This window comes from Eublepharis macularius, chromosome 17 (assembly GCF_028583425.1).
Source record: "Eublepharis macularius isolate TG4126 chromosome 17, MPM_Emac_v1.0, whole genome shotgun sequence".
NCBI lineage: Eukaryota > Metazoa > Chordata > Lepidosauria > Squamata > Eublepharidae > Eublepharis > Eublepharis macularius.
In genome coordinates, this window is record NC_072806.1 from 33,650,306 (window position 1) to 33,666,492 (window position 16,187).

The 16,187-nt window shown below is 52.7% G+C and overlaps 1 protein-coding gene across 1 annotated transcript in view; it reads right to left on the bottom strand.

The window, feature by feature from the left end:
• TBX2 (T-box transcription factor 2) overlaps positions 1-10,488 on the bottom strand; it is a 37,043-nt gene extending 26,555 nt beyond the window's left edge. Inside the window, exons 1-2 of the mRNA XM_055001604.1 lie at positions 9,287-10,488; positions 7,190-7,457 (exon numbers count right to left, since the gene is read on the bottom strand). Of these exons, the coding sequence (XP_054857579.1) occupies positions 7,190-7,457; positions 9,287-9,651 (633 nt within the window). The 5' untranslated portion in view covers positions 9,652-10,488. The remainder of the gene's footprint in view (positions 1-7,189; positions 7,458-9,286) is intronic.
• Between the last annotated feature and the right edge of the window lie 5,699 nt (positions 10,489-16,187).

Consider the following 16,187-nt stretch of genomic DNA (forward strand, 5'->3'; position numbering starts at 1 on the left):
TTGGAAGGAAAGAGACAAAGAGCGCAGTTCAGAGCCAGGCCCAACAGGCGCGGCGCCGGGTGCGATAGGGCGGCATTGCAGGACATGCGGACCCTATGGACACCACGGGGAGAGAGGCTTGCGGACGGGAAGGAGGGCTTCCTTTCGAGTAAACCTGTCTAGGCTCAGGCTGTAAACCCCATTGGCCTGAATGCAACGGGAAACCAGATTATCTCGAAAAGGCATCTCAGCCTGTCTGGATAAAACGGTTTTTCGGGGTGTTGTCTTGAGGCGGGGGAGAAAGAAAGGGCCCGATTGCTCCGGCGGTTGCCGGACTTCTGAGGAACTCTTCGAAGATTTAAAATAATATTTTTATTTTAAGATTTATAATAAAAGTAATTCTAATGGGTTTCTGGGGGGTTTTGCTGTGCTTTCTAGTGGTAAACGCTTCCTTCCTCCGAGTCCTTTCTGCTATTATGGAACTTACTTCCGAGTAAGCCTGAATAGATTTATTTACCTGCACAGGTAAGAGCGTGTCTATACACCCAGCGTCACGAACTATTCCGCCATGACCTTTTTTAAAAAAATAGATTTTGGTACCAGAGGACAGCCAGCCGCCTCTTTGGAATTTCGAACTGAAATCTACAAGCAGCAGAAAAGAAATGCTATATTTTGAGGGGGGGGGGGGCATTCTCCGGATAATGTCTCAAAGGCCCCTGGATTTGAGGGGGGGGATTAAATGCGGGGCAGGATCTCGTCCTGCAAAAGCATCGAGAAGTCTCTTTTTTACTATACAGGTCGCACATCCAGCTACTATACTATAGTAGTATAGTAGCTGGATGTGCGACCTTTATAGTATAGTATAGTACTATAGTAGTATAGTACCTTTACTATAAAGGTCACATGTCCAAGGGTTTCACCGCAGCTGGATCGTGCCCCCCCCCCCAGTTTAGCGATTTTTTAAAAAAAAGAACCGTCCGTTTTGTCGGAAACCCCCCCCCCCCATGTATAAACCTTACGCACGCTGGTTGGGGAGCCACTACTTGCAAACGGGGTTTCCTTCCGCTTACTCAAACCTGTTGAAACGTCTCTCATTCTCCGTAAACAGGCTTAGGATCACCTTTGGTTACAGGAGGCTGAGGATGCAATCCTAAACACCAAGGAGGCGGCCCTATTGAAATCCGGGCCGCTTACTTCTGAGTAAATCTATTGAGATCGCGCTGCAAGAGTCGCTTTCTCCCACCTGTTCAGTTACCAGAAAACGCCTCTTTAATGTTTGTATTTCATATATACCAACACACAAAAACGCCCCCCCCCTAACGCAGATGCTGTGTGAGGTTTCCAACATTTTAATATATCCGCCTTTCGGATGCCACAGGGCTCTTCGGGGGCCACAAATGGGCGTGGAGGCTCAATGGGCTCTGCTCTCCAAGAAGTACCTAGAAGGCAGGCTAGAAGGCTTCGAGCGCAGCTTGCTTGGAGTCGGAACCGCAGCCATCTGGCCTCCTTTCCGCTCAAACTGCGCCAGATTCAGGAAAGCGAACTTGCATTTCAGACCACGGGGAAAGATTCCCGGGACAGCATTCCGAAGCTGGGGGGGGGAGCAGAGAAGGATCCGACCCTCCCCAGGAATCTCAGTGGTTGCCATCCTTAAAGACACTTTCCCAGGAGAATGTCCCACTGAATAAAACGGGGCTTACCTCTGAGTAGACCCCTTAGAATTGCTACCTTACACAAAAATATGGAAATGAGAAAACATGAAGCCTCCAAGCCCGTCTTTGGAAGGCGCTTGGATTCAAATAAGTATTTTAACATGGCAAATCATATTGTCTGGAGTAAGCGCCACTACACTCCGTGGGATTTACTTCCAAGTAGACATACCTGGGATTTACTCAGTATCTAGTCCGTTGGATTTACTTCCAAGTAGACAGATATTGATTCGCACAGTGAACTGAGGAGGGGAGGTGTAAAAATATCCTCTCGATAACAAAATCCTTAAGAGGAATTAAGTCCGTCTGAACTCATGAATTCCCGTGACATTGACCAGCGCTCTCCTACTCCCGCAATTGCTATTTCGTTTAGATCCGGGTGGGGTCGGGTGGGGTGGGGAGGGGGATGCGGGCGTGTTTTTTTTTAAACATGGGGGAGGTCACCAGTTCTTCAACAGCTTCGGAGGACACGAAGCAAGTCGGCCCAACTCCCATCTCTGTGCCAAGCCGTGTAGAACAGCGTTGGGGGGAAATTCCGAATGGAAGAAGCTCTGCAAGCAGAACTTCCGCCCAGGCCCCCTGCGCCCTTACTTGTGAGTAAACCCTACTGCTATCCCAGCAGGATCCTACCCAGAGGACTGATAGAGAGCAAGGCCCGTAGATCTCAGCCGAGGAAAACGCCTCGAATCGCATCCCTTGCAACTGTCAACGTCCCCCAAACTGGTAAACCGCGGAGTCGCTACTTCGCAAGGAAGCGCCGTTGCCCTCCACTGACGTTCCCCGAGGTAGAAGGGCTTAACAGCTCTCCTAAGCAGGCCTACTCAGAATCCCACTCAAGTTTGCTCAATGGGGCTTACTTCCAGGAAAATGTCCTTAGGAGGCCCTGTTAGAAACTCAGGATCTAGTCCGGAAGCACGATCCAAATAAGCAGCTCTAGCCTATGTGCTTGCTGGGAGGTAAGGCCCAGATATATCGGGGCTGCAGCTTCCGACACCCAACTGAACGGGGGAGATCTTTCAAACAGGCGCTGAGTTCTGCTGTAGAAATGAATGGGCTTCCTGAATGGATCGTGCCCCATTCCCCCGCCCCTTCTTAAAGAGAGCCATCCCCTCCCTTGACCCTGAAAAAGGCCTCCTGTCTGCAGAATTCAACAGCAGCCCAGCCGGAGATGGGATTTACACGAATTGGCGACCCAGAATATAAAAAGGGAATTTCAACGCTTCGCAGGCGCTAAGTTCAAGATCTGAAGGGGGGGGGTGCCAGTTCTACGGGCACGCTTACTCGGAAGTAAGTCTGGCTGAATCCAGCGTTGCTTTCTTCTCAAACAGAGGCTGCCTCCTTAGGTTCTGTAGCAGCCAAGAAGGTGATTTCGGATGTTTAAAAGCTCTACTTGCACTTCTCTATTTCTTAGAGGAAGACCAATGTTACTCTGCAAAGGTCGTCAGCGGATTTGTAGAAGAGAGGCGAGACCAGGAGCCAAGCTCCCTCTTCCAAACTTTAGAATAATTGGCAAGCCAGGAGACCATCTGGAGTGCCTGTGGCTACCTGGAAATAATTTCCCAAGCCCCTGAGAGCTGCAATCCTAGAGAATAGATCCAGAGGAGTTAGCCGTGTTAGTCTGTAGTAGCAAAATCAAAAAGAGTCCAGTAGCACGATAAACTTTTCTTCTACTTGATTTCTGAAAGAAAGCTTGATCGCAGTCCTCCAGACTTATTTCTGAGTAAACGGGGTCAGGTCGCTTCCACCCTAGCCCCTCCCCCCATTTTATAGCCCCCCCCCCAGAATAGTTGCTCAGAAAACCTATCGCTGTTAACGCATTTTCTCCCCAACACACTTGGGATCACAAACTTCCTTGGACGTGAATTCTGGCACAATCGCGTTCAAAGCGATTAAGAACCTGGCGCTGCGAAGCGAAGTATAAACCTCATTTTAAAATGCAAAAGGGCAGACCCTGGAAGCGTGTTTTCCGAAGCACCTCTCCCTGTGGTTAACGGGACTTACTCCCGTGTAAGTGTGTCCTCTCCGGGAAGTATTCCTAAAGCAGCAAACCTATGAACTCTTGCTCGGGTGCAAACGCCATTGACTCCAGTGAGGTTTTATTTCCGAGGAACTACGATTAGGCTCTGGAAAGCTCCATTGAAAGCCACGGAATTTACATCCGAGGAAAAGAGGGCTTGGCGTGTTTTAGGGTGAAACTCGCAGGCACCCCCACCCACCGTTAGCGGTCTCAAGGCTGCGATCCTACAAGCACATTCGGCTGGAAGGGTCTCCAGAGGCGCAGCTGTGCTCCGGGAAAGAGGCCGCTCGGTTATTTCAAGTAATGCAGTCCTTGGCATTGTTGGGGGGGGGGGGTTCATGTCTTTAAAGCCCCCCTCTATGCCGGGCCAAGAGGAAGGAGGACGCTGAAGGTCACCCTTGCCTGACAAGAGTCCTAGCAGCATTTGGTGGCACTTACTTCCGAGTAAAGCCGCCCAGTCTCTGACTGCAGCAAAGCCCCTGGTTTCGGGGAGTGTGTGGGGGGGGAGAGAAATAGGCAGCGCGAGCCTGTGCCTGTTTACCGGGAAGTAAGTCCAGCCAAGTTCTGTGGGCCTTGCTCCCACCTCGGTCTACAAAGAATCGCAGTCTTTAAAGGTGATTTAAAAAAAAAACACGCACACACCCCCAGGGTTGAAACGGATCAACGGGGCTTTAAAACGGATTCGGTGTGGGTGGATCGGGGCCCAGGAGCTCTGCAGCTTTCCCTTGCCTTGGACATCGCAGTCTTGGGGGAAACGACTTTTTTTCCCATGTTTCAAATGCTTCTTTTGGATTTTTCCTGATTTTTCAAATCACCCGTTCTTCGATATTAAACTCCGGAGGGGGGGCGGGTCTGGAAGACCCCCATTTCGGGTCCTGTCAGGCCCGGCTGGGCACAGGGTGTGGGGAGAAAGCAAGGATGAGGGCAGATTCCAAAAGAGAGGGAGAGATCGGGCAGAGGGGCAGTGGGGGGGAGGGGTCCTGCTTTCAAAGATTTGGATCCCTTTCATAAAGATCTACGGATCGGGGCCTTTGGGGCAGTGAACACTGAAGTGTACACAGAAATCATTCCCCTCCCCGCCCGGCGCCAAGGTAGATTACCAACGCAACAAAACATAATGGGGCAACCAAAATCAAGGATTTAAAAACGTCTCTTGATTTTAGCAGGTATTGACTGACCCCGCTTAAGATCAAAGAGGATTAGGAGTGCCGGCTTCAATCTTACTTTAGATATTGCAGGCCCCCACCCCCGCCCCATGCACTGGTCAGGGGCCACTCTCCCATAATTTTTTTTATTGGCTCTGAGTTGCTTTTTGTGCACACTCTCGCACGGGTTTTGGCTTGCCTAGTGCTCTGCGTTACTGATTGCGTTTCCCAAACCCGTTTTTCACATCCCTTTGCTAACACAAATTCCTGGATTCCGAACTGGGACGAACCAGCCGCACCGGGCAACTCACCCGCCTCCCTTTTAGAGATGCACCTGCAAAGTTTCCCCTCCTTATTTTCCTTTCCTCCCCCCCCCTTTTCAAACTTTCGGTAACCTCTTAAATTGAGTTTAAAGGAGGCCAGTCATCGCCCGGCAAACGACCTTAAGATTTATTGAAACGACCCCCTTCTTTCCATCCCCACCCCCTTCTCCCGTTTTTGCTCTCTTCACCCCCCCCCCCTCCAAAGGACAAGATAAATGGAAGATTTTTTTTAAACTGGGGGAGAGGGAAGAAATCAGTTACTTTTGACTTCACAGGCTTTCTATTGATTTAATTTTGGACAGATTTACTTAAGCTCATAATAAAAGCACTTTCTTTTTTCAGTTTTGACTCTCCCCCCCCCCCCCCATTTATCTGAAGTTGGAAAACTAAGTATACGAATTGTCTACTACACATTTGCAAAAGCGGCAGGTCTTACTAGATCGCATGAAATCAGATTTCATTCCGTGCAAAGATGCCGGTCAGCTTCATTCTGGGAGAAATTACATACTTACAACCTAGAGGTTCAGATCCCCCCCCCCCAAAGCAGTTTGTTAATAACATTAAAATGTGGAGTTAACAAATAGCTGTTTACAAATAACGGCTAACTTGAAGATTAGCTTTGCCATTACAGCCCCTTTCATAATACTACAGCCAAAGGACGAAAAACACTTAGCAATATATTTGTCCAATCAGATAGGGAAAATACTGGAGAATATATTTTTAAAAACCTCTATGAAATAAGGATCAAAATCCGTCTCTAGGTCCATTTTAGGAACTACTAGGTCTGGAATCCATTTCCCTTTGTTTCCTCATAAGATTTTAAGCAAAAGCTGGTTCTTAAACTCTTTGGCCTCTTTTTCTGGTAAGAGAAAATGTTCTATAAAAGTTCTCTTTGATCGCAAAATGTCTTTGTGGGTTCCGGGTGTAACCAGAGAGCTCCGCAGTAAGAGAATTACGATCAGAAACGCTTCTATGTCTGCACCGACCTCTCCTTGAACTGGATCGGACTTATTTGGGGCGCTGGGCAGCCAAGCCGGAGATTTCCCCCTTCCATCTGATGCATATTTACTCCAAATTAAGCCCTCTGGATTTTGACTAAATTGACTGCCCAAGGAAACGCGCGATGAAGAATTGCGGTCTTAATGGTAAACCCCGAGGAAATAAATAGAATTAGTTCCTAAAGAACACACACCGATCCTAAGCATATTGGGCGGAAATAGGTCGCATTGGAATCAACAGGAATTTACACGCAAGCCAACCGTGTCAATGTCTCTAGGATACAGTCCTGAAAACAGATTTTTCGCCTGATTATTTCGCCCTCTTTGCCCCCGAAGGAGGAGGTCCGGGTCTTTGCAAAGAAGCCATACATTTTAAACCCCTGATAAGGGGGCGCAGGGGAAAGGGCGAAGGTCTAACCTGCTGGTTACCGATAGCATTATCAGTCTCAGGTGGGGTGGGGGTGGGGGGTACAGCTTTCTGGAGGAAAAAGTAGTTTCAAGTTTGCCCTTTGCTATCCAGTTTCAACCGTGGCGCCTCCCTTTGAGTCCCTAGTTTAAAACACTCCAGTGTCCGAAAGACGTTTTGAACAGAACGCTTGGGAAAGGGCCCACGATTCAGTGGAAAGCTACAAAATTGGGCGCTCGCCTCTGGAAAAATGGGACGAATCAGGCGCCTGGCGCTCCACAAGTAATCCAGCCTGGAGGGAGAACAGAACCCATTTCCAAAGCACTTTGCTAAAGGCACGCAGTGCAGCGCGGCCCTGCTCAGGTTTACTCAGAAAGTAAGCCCCTCTGGTTTCCAGCTGCCTGGCATAACTAGGCTGCAGTGCAGACCGCAGCTCTGCAAAGCTCGCTGCTCTCGCGGTCCATTTCCCAGCGGAGGGCTTATCGGAAGCGAGAGACGCGTGTCAGCCCTGTTACAGAATCCGAGGTCCCCCAGGGCAAAGAGGGTCGGGGGACAAACCTCCCTTTCCCACTAAAGACCAGCCGGAAAAGGGGGAGGTAGGAAGATACTTACAAATCCGTGCTTATCCGAGATGTTGTTGGTCAGTTTCAGCTTGTGAAAGGCGACTGGTTTGGCCATCCACTGCTCCCCGGTGGCCGGGCTGTCCGGGTGGATGTACATGCGCTTGGGCATCTCGGGGTCGGCTTTCCCAGCCACCATCCAACGGGAATTGTGGAATTTATAGCGACAGTCATCCGCAGCCACAATATCCATTAACAAAATATATTTGGCTTTTTTATCTAGGCCGTTCACCCGCACTTTGAAAGGGGGAAACATTCGCCTGAGAAAGAGAGAGAAATGGAGAGAGAGAAGGAGAGAGAAACAGTCAACATGAAAAACAATTGCAGACTGGGAGGAAATCATTTTTAAAAACGCCTGTTTTTTTTTATAATGGGAGGCAGAAAAAAGGAAAAAAGAAACCATCACATTTGTATGGATTTGCATGAAAAGATTTGCCCGAAGGCTTACATCTCAGGAAATCTCCCGGCCTGCCTGACAGAAATAAGCTCTGCTGAACTCAAGGAAGTTGAAGGGATCATGCCTTGTGCCAGCTGAGCTGACCCTAACCTTGTTTACTCGAGAGTAACACCAATTTTTCTCAGTTCGGCCTTAACTTGCGATCAATCGCGCCAGGATCGAGACCTTGGGCAAAGAATTTAATTAAGGCCACAGCTTCCATAAAAGACCCCCCAGAAAATAACACAGGCCTCCAAAATCTGATTTACGAGGTGGAGGGGGGTGGAGGCCAGAAACATCCGATATGTTTTGCAGTTTAAAAGCATGATCTTGAACGTGTTTAATGGGAAGTTTAGTCCCATTTAGGTTCTGTGGGTTTCATTTTCAGGTATTTGTATCTGGGATGTTCCTTGGATAGAGCCAGGCCTTTTATTTTAGGAAGATAATTATTCTTTGTTCCAGATTTAAAATCCAGGTTCAAAAGGAGTTTAAAATCTAGTTGTCTGATCCAGAAATCTAATGACCTGGTTGTGGATATGTTTTTTTGCTTTGGGGGAAAAATGTAGGTGTAGAATCCTGTACGTGTGAGTGAGTGAGAGAGAGAGAGAGAGAGAGAGAGAGAGAGAGAGCGAGCCCGGTCTGCAATTCCAAGTTTTTCTTGATCTGACCAACAAAAGGGATAGAAATGACATTGTTGGGAAAACAGGAAGCTCCCCCCACTCCGAAGTTCAAGAGAGATTTGTCCACTTGAAACTGGGGAGGGGGGGGCAGAAAGCCACAATTTGGAATTCCCCCGAAGGCAGAGGATAGTAACATTTACAAGATTAAACTCCAGCAATTAAATTGCAGAAATCTTGGACAGGCATTTCAAATCAATTGTTGAACTTCCCCCACCAGCCTTTCATTATATTCCCGCAGCCCCCTCCTCCCCAGGTTTCCTCAGAAGCAAGAGCCATGATTTCAAGTGGGATTTACCGCCAAGGAAACGAGCTTGCAGGCTTGCTTGCAGCATATTTACTCGAAAGTAAGCCTAACTACAATCAGTGGGGTTTGCTCCTCTCTTGCCACTGCGGTTACTTTAGGAAATTTTAATCTGAAATGTAACCACTCCACGTAAATGAAGTTTTTAAAAAGGGTTTGAAGTGGCTGGAAATGTTTTAAGGATATAAATTAGAAGCATTGAACCTGGATACATTTAAAAAAAAACATGCAAAGAAATCTGGGATTTTAATTATCTGGAGTTTAAATGATCAATCATGAATTTAAGAGGACGCCGGCTTTCTAGCTTCTTAGGGAACAGAAGTTCTAATGCAACATGCTCTCAACAAACTAGTTTTTGATTTTTTAAAAAAAATAGTTTGTAAACGTTTTAATCAACTACCCCCCTCCCATCCGAAGCAGTAGATGTGGAAGCAAAATTCCTTGGATCTCAGAGGAATTTGTGACTTCCAGATAAAGCAGTTCAGGAAGAGAATGAAGAGGGGAAAGAGAAGCTTCATATACTTTTAGCTTAATATTATTTTGGGGAAGGGGTGGGGGTTCAAAGGTCCCATGAAGGGGGAGTTGGTCTCTTTTCTGTTGTTGTTTTTTTATGACACTACGAAGCCCCTCTTATTAACTATGATCGTTAAGCAAAGCGGAGGCTCTTCTTACCTTCCCGATTTGGTGATAACCATCTCAGTCCCCAGTTTGTGAAACTGATCCCAAAGTTCCTTGGCTTCGAGCGTCACTTTGGGGTCGTCCTCCACCTCTTCCTCCGGCTCCAGGCTCTTGAGCGACCTCAAATGAGCCGCTGGGTGATGGTGCCCCAGAGCGGAGACGTGCAAACTCGCTTCTGCGGCCCCGGCCAGGCTGGGATCCGGCAAAGGTTTCGTCAGAGCGGCCGGAGGTAGAGCCAAAGCCGGGAAGAAGGAAGGCTGAGCGGCCGCTAAGAAGGCAGACATGGGGAAATCTGACGGTCTGGGCGCGTGGAATGGGTGGTACGCCATGGCAGTCCCCGGGAATGCTGGATCTCTCATCAGTACATCCACAAATCCAGGAGAAAAGAGCGTTTCCTCCAGCAAGGGAGGGGTTGGGAGTTGGGGGGAGGCGGTTGCTTGCTTGTCAATTTCAATCCCCCCCACCCAGCACACACCTCCCCTTAAAATCTCAGGCGGCGGCGGCTAGTCAATTTCACCTCGCCCTCCTCCGGGCGCTCTGGCGAGTCAATTTCACCTCCGCCTTCTTCGGGTTTTTTTTCAGGGATGCAGGATCAGCGGAAGAAACGCGCGCACACAAACACACACAGCCCAGAAGGAAGAGCCCAGGAAAGCTCGAAAACAGGCCCGCCGATCGCAGTTCTTCGGGAGGTTTCTGAAGCACCGGTGAGTCCTTATTGGTTGCAAAAAGAAACCCAAACAAACCACCACCACCCCTTTAAAAACAGCAAAGAAAAACAGCCGAGAAGGACGCCTTTAACAACATGTCTCTTGAAAGAGCAGCCCGAGAGGATCTGGAAGTCTTAAGAGCTGGGGGGAGAGAGGGGGAGCCATGAAAAGATTTCCCTCCTCGAGAACTCCTGACCCCCCACTTCACCCAGAGAAGGGTTGGCAGCCTTGAAAAGTCAGGAGCCTCCGAGCCCTTCCTCGCACTGGGGGGGGCGGGCAGCGAGCCTTCCTCTGCCCCCCTCTCGAGCTCGCCGCTCCAAGCCAAAGCGAAAGCAAACCTCCCCTTTCTGGTCAAGGGCCGCGGCAATCCGAGCCGGGAGGCAGGCGGTTCATCGCGCCGACCGCGAGCCGGAGCCACGTCTGGTTTCGCTCCCGCCTGGATCTCTCTGTGCAACTGGGACGGTCTCGCGCGTGCCCTTCCTCGCTGGGCTCCCTCCACCTCTCCCGCCTCGCCTCCTTCCGCCCTCCTCTTCCTCCCCCCTCCCCTCCCGGTAATGAGCCAAGCCCACTTGATTGTGGATTTTACGCGCTTCGGACCAATTGTGGCCGGCCAGAGGCGGGGTTTTGACAGGTCGGGCCGAGAGCTGGGGGGGTAGCTGGGGGGGCGAGCGAGGGGGGCGCAAAGGTGTCGGGAGCCTCTGCGGCCGGCGAGCCTGTCAAGCGCGAGTCCGAGCAGGACCGGAGGCTGAGCCAAGACAGGCCTCGGAACCCTTCCTCTCCAGGCCGGGCTCCTGGCGGCAGAGCCCGGGCAGTTCGGCTGGTCCACCGGCCCGCGGGGAGGGAGCGCTTCCCAAGCGCCGGAGCCGCCTGCAGAGGCGCCCGGCGCGGGGCTGGAGAGCCGTCGCCAGCGGCCGGGCGGAATGCGCCAAGGCGCACAAGCCCGGGCGGAGCGGGGCGATCCTTGGCGGGGGCAGAACACGGCTCGTTCCCACGACCGCTGGGGCAGGGAGTGGCAGCCCAGCGCTGTTCCAGGGCCGGGTACACGTGTGCGTGTGAGTGCCCTGGGGCCGGGCGGCGGCCAGGAAGGAGGGCCCCGGGCGTCCTCTGCGCACAGCGCCTGGGGTCTTTCCACGCGTGTGTCTCGCCTTCTCCTCTGGCGCTGTGCTGAGCCACTGGGCTGCCCTCGATAGGTGCAAGAGGGGAGGGGGGACCGGGAGGCCTTACACGGGATTCCTGCTTGGCGCCGCCTGCAAGTGCCCGGACGTGAAAACCTGTCGGCGCGTGCACGGGCGAGCGCGGCGCCTGTCCGCAGGACCCCCCTCTCCGGGGTCAAAGGATTAGTTCTGCCCCTGGCGACTAATAAGCAGGTTAATCAACGTTGCGCGTCAGCCAGTGACGGATCTGTGCCTCGAGGGCCTCGCTGGGGCATCCCTGTCGCTTTTCAGAGCCCTGTAAAGTAGGCCACTTGCCACACCCTGCTGGGACCGGGGTGGCTGTGGGAGAAGCGACAGTGGGACCCGGGACCTCCTGAAGCACAGCTGCGCTATCCCCCTAAAGCGAAGCTCTACCCGAAGGCGAAGCCTTCTCTCTACCCAGCAAGGTCGGGATCAGCCAGTCGTCCTTCCCTGTTCTGGCCAACCAGTTCGGCAGAACTACTTGGCAGGATAGGACCAGGTCCCCTGGGGAACGACCAGCCCTTCTTTCCAGCAGGTGTTTGGGAGCTTCGTGGGGTGCTCAGATATACCGGCCTATTATAGGGGGTTTCAACCCCCCAAACTAAAAAAATTGCAACCTCTCCATTCCCATGGGATCTAAACCCCAAGTGCAACTTCTAAGTTCCTCTTTGGCTGCCTTCCCCACCCCCTCCCCCAGGATCCAGGAGGAAATCGCTCCTCCCGCCCTCCTCGCAAGAATCTGGGCCAGCGACAATCTTCCATTTCTCCCATCAAAGGTTTCCTGCAGTTCTCTCGCCCTTCGCCTTGCCAGCCCCCAAATTAAGGGTTCCTGGTGGCACCCGTTCCAGTCTCTCCCGCGAGCGGCGCTTCTCTCCACCCCCGAAGTTCAGGAGGGGGGAGGGGGGAGGCGGACATGCACTGTAAGAGCCGGGCCTTTACGACAGAAGGAGGTGGGGCCCACCCTGCACCGGCACATTTGGGCAAACGGCCTCCGAGGAGGCGGATCGGGGCGGGGGACTGGCCAGGCGGGGAGCCCAATTCGCGCCTTTGCCAGGTGGGGGAGGGGGCGCAGAAATTAGGGAAAGGTGGAAAAACGGAGGCACCATCGCCGCTTTAAAAATGCCTCCCTGGCTCAGCTCCGGCTGGAAACGGAAGATGCGACCGAGGCGAGGCGGAGGTCGCGCTCGGTGCCTCGCAAAGTGGGGCAAAAAGCAACCTTGGGTAAGTGGCAGTGGCGAGGCGTGTTGAGATACTCCGGGGTAGGCGGGGAGGGGGTGCGTGATCTCTGGGGGTGGGGGAGCCTCCTTATAGCAGCCAGCAGATGCCAGGTCTGCAGGGAAGGCGAGGCGGGCGACAACCCCACGCTGCTTTGTATGCGCGCGTGTCAAAGTCAGCCGCGCAGACCGGATTTCATTCAGGGCAACCCGAACCTGATGCGTACTTTCCCGAGAGCAAACCTGAGACCAACTCCCGTATCAAACATGCAGCCTTAAAGTGCATTTTGGAAACCTGTGAAATGACATGGCCAAGAATCCCCCCCTCCACCGCCCGCCTCAAATATCAAAAACTCAAACGAAGGGACCCCCCCCCCACCTTTCTCCCCGCGAAGACTTTGCCTTAAATGCTCCTTCCTTCCCCGCAAAGGAGCATTTGCTGTGAAGGGGTGGGGGGTGCTCATTCACTCTGCTCAGGCTTAAGAGCTTGCCGATCCAGCCCTGCCCTAGCCGAGAGCCACAACCCGCTTGTGCTGGAGTAGAAACCAATCTGTTTCTGTGGGATTTTTTTTCTTCTTGGTTTAATTGACTTTCGGATTCCGGAATTCGGTTCTGTGTTTTTTTCCTTGGTGTCTTAATAAAAGCTCTGATGTGGCTTCTGGGCTGGGGTTTCTGCTCCCAACTAAAGCAGCCGCGGGATTTCCCCCCCCCCGCCCAACAGTCCGAGCCTCGATATATTTACTCAGAAGTAGACCCCACTCAGCTCAAGGGGGTTCCTTGGACACACACACACACACCCCCACGGAGGCGGCACTAGAGATCCGTCCCCCTCGCATCGGCGCCGCTGCAAGTCCCTTGTTGCGTTCCGGTCTCCCGTCCCCACTTATCAAGCCACAAATTCCTCCGGGGGCGGTGGCGGCGGCGGCGGTTTGAAAGTGACAAGCCAAAGAACTCTGTTTTGTTACATCCAACTTCTGTTCAGGCGGCAAGAGACGCTGTCGGCGGGGAGGAGCCGTAAGAAATTGACCAGGATTAAAAAAAGAAAAAACCCCAACAGATCGGCCACCTGAAGGGCGAGGGGCTTGTTGCGCTGATTTTTATTGCGGTGGCTCCAGACAGTCCGATCTTTAATGGACTGGCCTTATTTGCTAACTGTCTTTCTTCCTGACGGCAAAAGGTTCCCGAGGGTTTGTTTAAGGAGGGGCGGGCGGAGGAAAGCCCAGATGCCGATCGCTTTAAAAGGCTGGCCTGTTTGGAGAGGGATTATTGGCGCTGGAGGGGGCCGCGGGGACTCTTCTCGGCCTCCCCCTGCAAAGAGGCTGCACCGAGGGCTGGCGGGCCGCGCTGGCCGCTCTCAGATCGCTCGCGATTAACTGGGGGGGGGGGGCAGCGAGGCCCTCTTGGCGCCAGGCGCTTGGAGAGTCCACAAGGATAAGCCCCCCCCCGCCCGCCGCTTTGTCTCCCCCCCCCAGTCTGCGGGGGGGGGGTGTCCCGCCCTTGGCGCTTCCCGAGATGAAGCAGGGCCCCGAGGGCGCCTGGGACGGGAGCAAGCCCGGGAGCCGGCGGGTCCTGCAAGCGCCGCTGACCCCTAGGTGGCCGCCTCTCGGCTGCTTCGGAGGGGCTCCGGGCTGCCTCCGCCGCGGTCGACAGCGGGCTCCGAAGGGGGGCCGAGCAGCCCGCCCCAAGCGCACCCGAAGGTGTCCCTCCGTGCTCCGCAGCGCCGGCAGATCCCTCAGGAGGAGGGGAGCCAAAGGCCTGGCCCTGCACCGCCCGAGGCCCGCGGACTGGCCAGGCGGGGCCCCGGCTCTCCCGGCGGAGGGAAATGGCCCTGCAGGGCACGAGCTCCTTCTTGGCGCAGCTGCCAAGAAGGCTTCTGTGCATGAGCAGAGCGCTTTCCTGCCGGCCAGCCAGCCGAGGTGCTTTCAAGAGAGGGCACGGAGGGCTGGCGTCCAAAAGAGCTCGAGCTGCCACTCTCCATACACGTGTCTGGACAGATTCACAAACACAAGGTAACCCGGGGGTGGGGGAGGCGGTTTCACGATTTCATGGTGGAGGCTGGACCCCACCCCCCTCTGGAGTAACCAGCTGCTCCAGGGCTCTTCCTTCTGTCCGAAGGCGGCCTCTCCCCTGGAGCTAATTCCTCTCAATGGTCCGCACAATAAGTTTGCAAGGTGCATCCTTCTGTAAAGCGGGCTTTTTATTCTCTCCCTGATGCAGATGGGGGGGGGGGCATAGACAGTGACAGAACACTCCCCCTCGGCTCTGGCCCTCGAAACAAGGACTTCCCGGGTGAGTCGCTCATCCTCCCGCCAGCTCCCTCTTTGCAAGGACATTTCTAGGACTGGAAGCCCTCTGCAAGCTTTCCTGCGAGGAAGCCCCATTGGACGCACTGGGAGTTACTTGCCGAGAATTGGGGGGGGGTCTTTCCGGGGAAGCGACTGAGCTTTCCAAGGGAAATGGGCACCCAGGACAGTTACTAAACGCAGCTTGGGTGACTCGATCAACTAGAAGTTGGGGTTAGGGACAGAAAGAGACACGCACACCCCAAACCTAGACTACCTGCATTCGGTCCATGGAGATTTCTCGAGAATAATAATAAATAATAATAGTAAAATATCGCACACATGTGCCTTGCAGGCTGGAGTTGTAAGCGATGCCGCTCTAAAACACTTGGGAATCATCTCGGAAGAAGGGAAGCCCGTGTGTGGGGCGGGGCGGGGCGGGGCGGGGGAGATATTTTTGCGAAGCCCCTTAACAGTGGCAGAGGCACCTGTATTTTAAGGGCGCCCCTTTCCTGGAAAGGGATTAACCCCAACATATCGCTTCTCCATAAAGCCCCCTTTCCTGCCCTCTCCTCTCCCACATTGATCGTATTTTCCTTTTGAACCGCCTGATGGCTGGGGGAGGGGAAAGAAGATCTCCTCCCGTTTAAAAAAATGGAACCGGATCTTAGAATTTGCCGTTGGGGGATCCGGCCAGTTTTCGAAGTGGGTGTGGAAAGGGGGGCGTGCGCGGCGCTTGTGCGTAATTGTTCCACTAAACAGAAAAAGGAAATCAGGGGAGGGGGCGCTCTTTTATCTGGACAAAGTCGACCAGCGGCTGGAGGGCCGTTCTGACCGGCCCCCCTCCACTGCCCCCTCCTTGGAAATGTGAATCGAGAATCTAAACAAGCCTGTGTACAAAAATGTAAAGAAGGAGAACCGAAAAGGAGGGAGGAATGCCCAGCCAGCTCAGCAGGAATGGGGGGGGGTGCGTATAAATTAGCCCCTTCGCCTCGGTTTTATTCTTAACTAAGGGGGGGGGTCTGGACAAGGTGGGCTTGTGTTGATGCCTCCTCTTCTGATCCCAGAGAGGGTAAGAGCTGGTCAAATGCCGAGAAATGCCCTTTGCTTTCTGTCGGAAAAATCTAAGCACATGCCTGATTTCCGGGGGAAAGTGAACATTATTTCCCTTTGGCTGGATCCTGCTCTCGCATAGAAGCAAGTCCCATTCCAGCCAGTTGGATTTTCTTCCCAGTAAAATAAGTCATGGTATGGGATCCCTTCCCGCAGACAACAGCAGATCACACCATTTTTAAAAAGTAACCTTTGTGAAAACAGTGGTTTTTCTCAGTAAACAAATAAATTATAAAATTCCAGAATAACCCAGGATGATAAAATGGACTTAAAAGTCCGAACAGGAGAATCACCTGCTAAAATGTCAACCTTAGAGGGATCATTCTGAAAAAGACGGCCACTGGGTTAAAAAAAAATATCTCCACGTTTATTTCCATGTCATAATAATTTTAATAGTTCCTGTA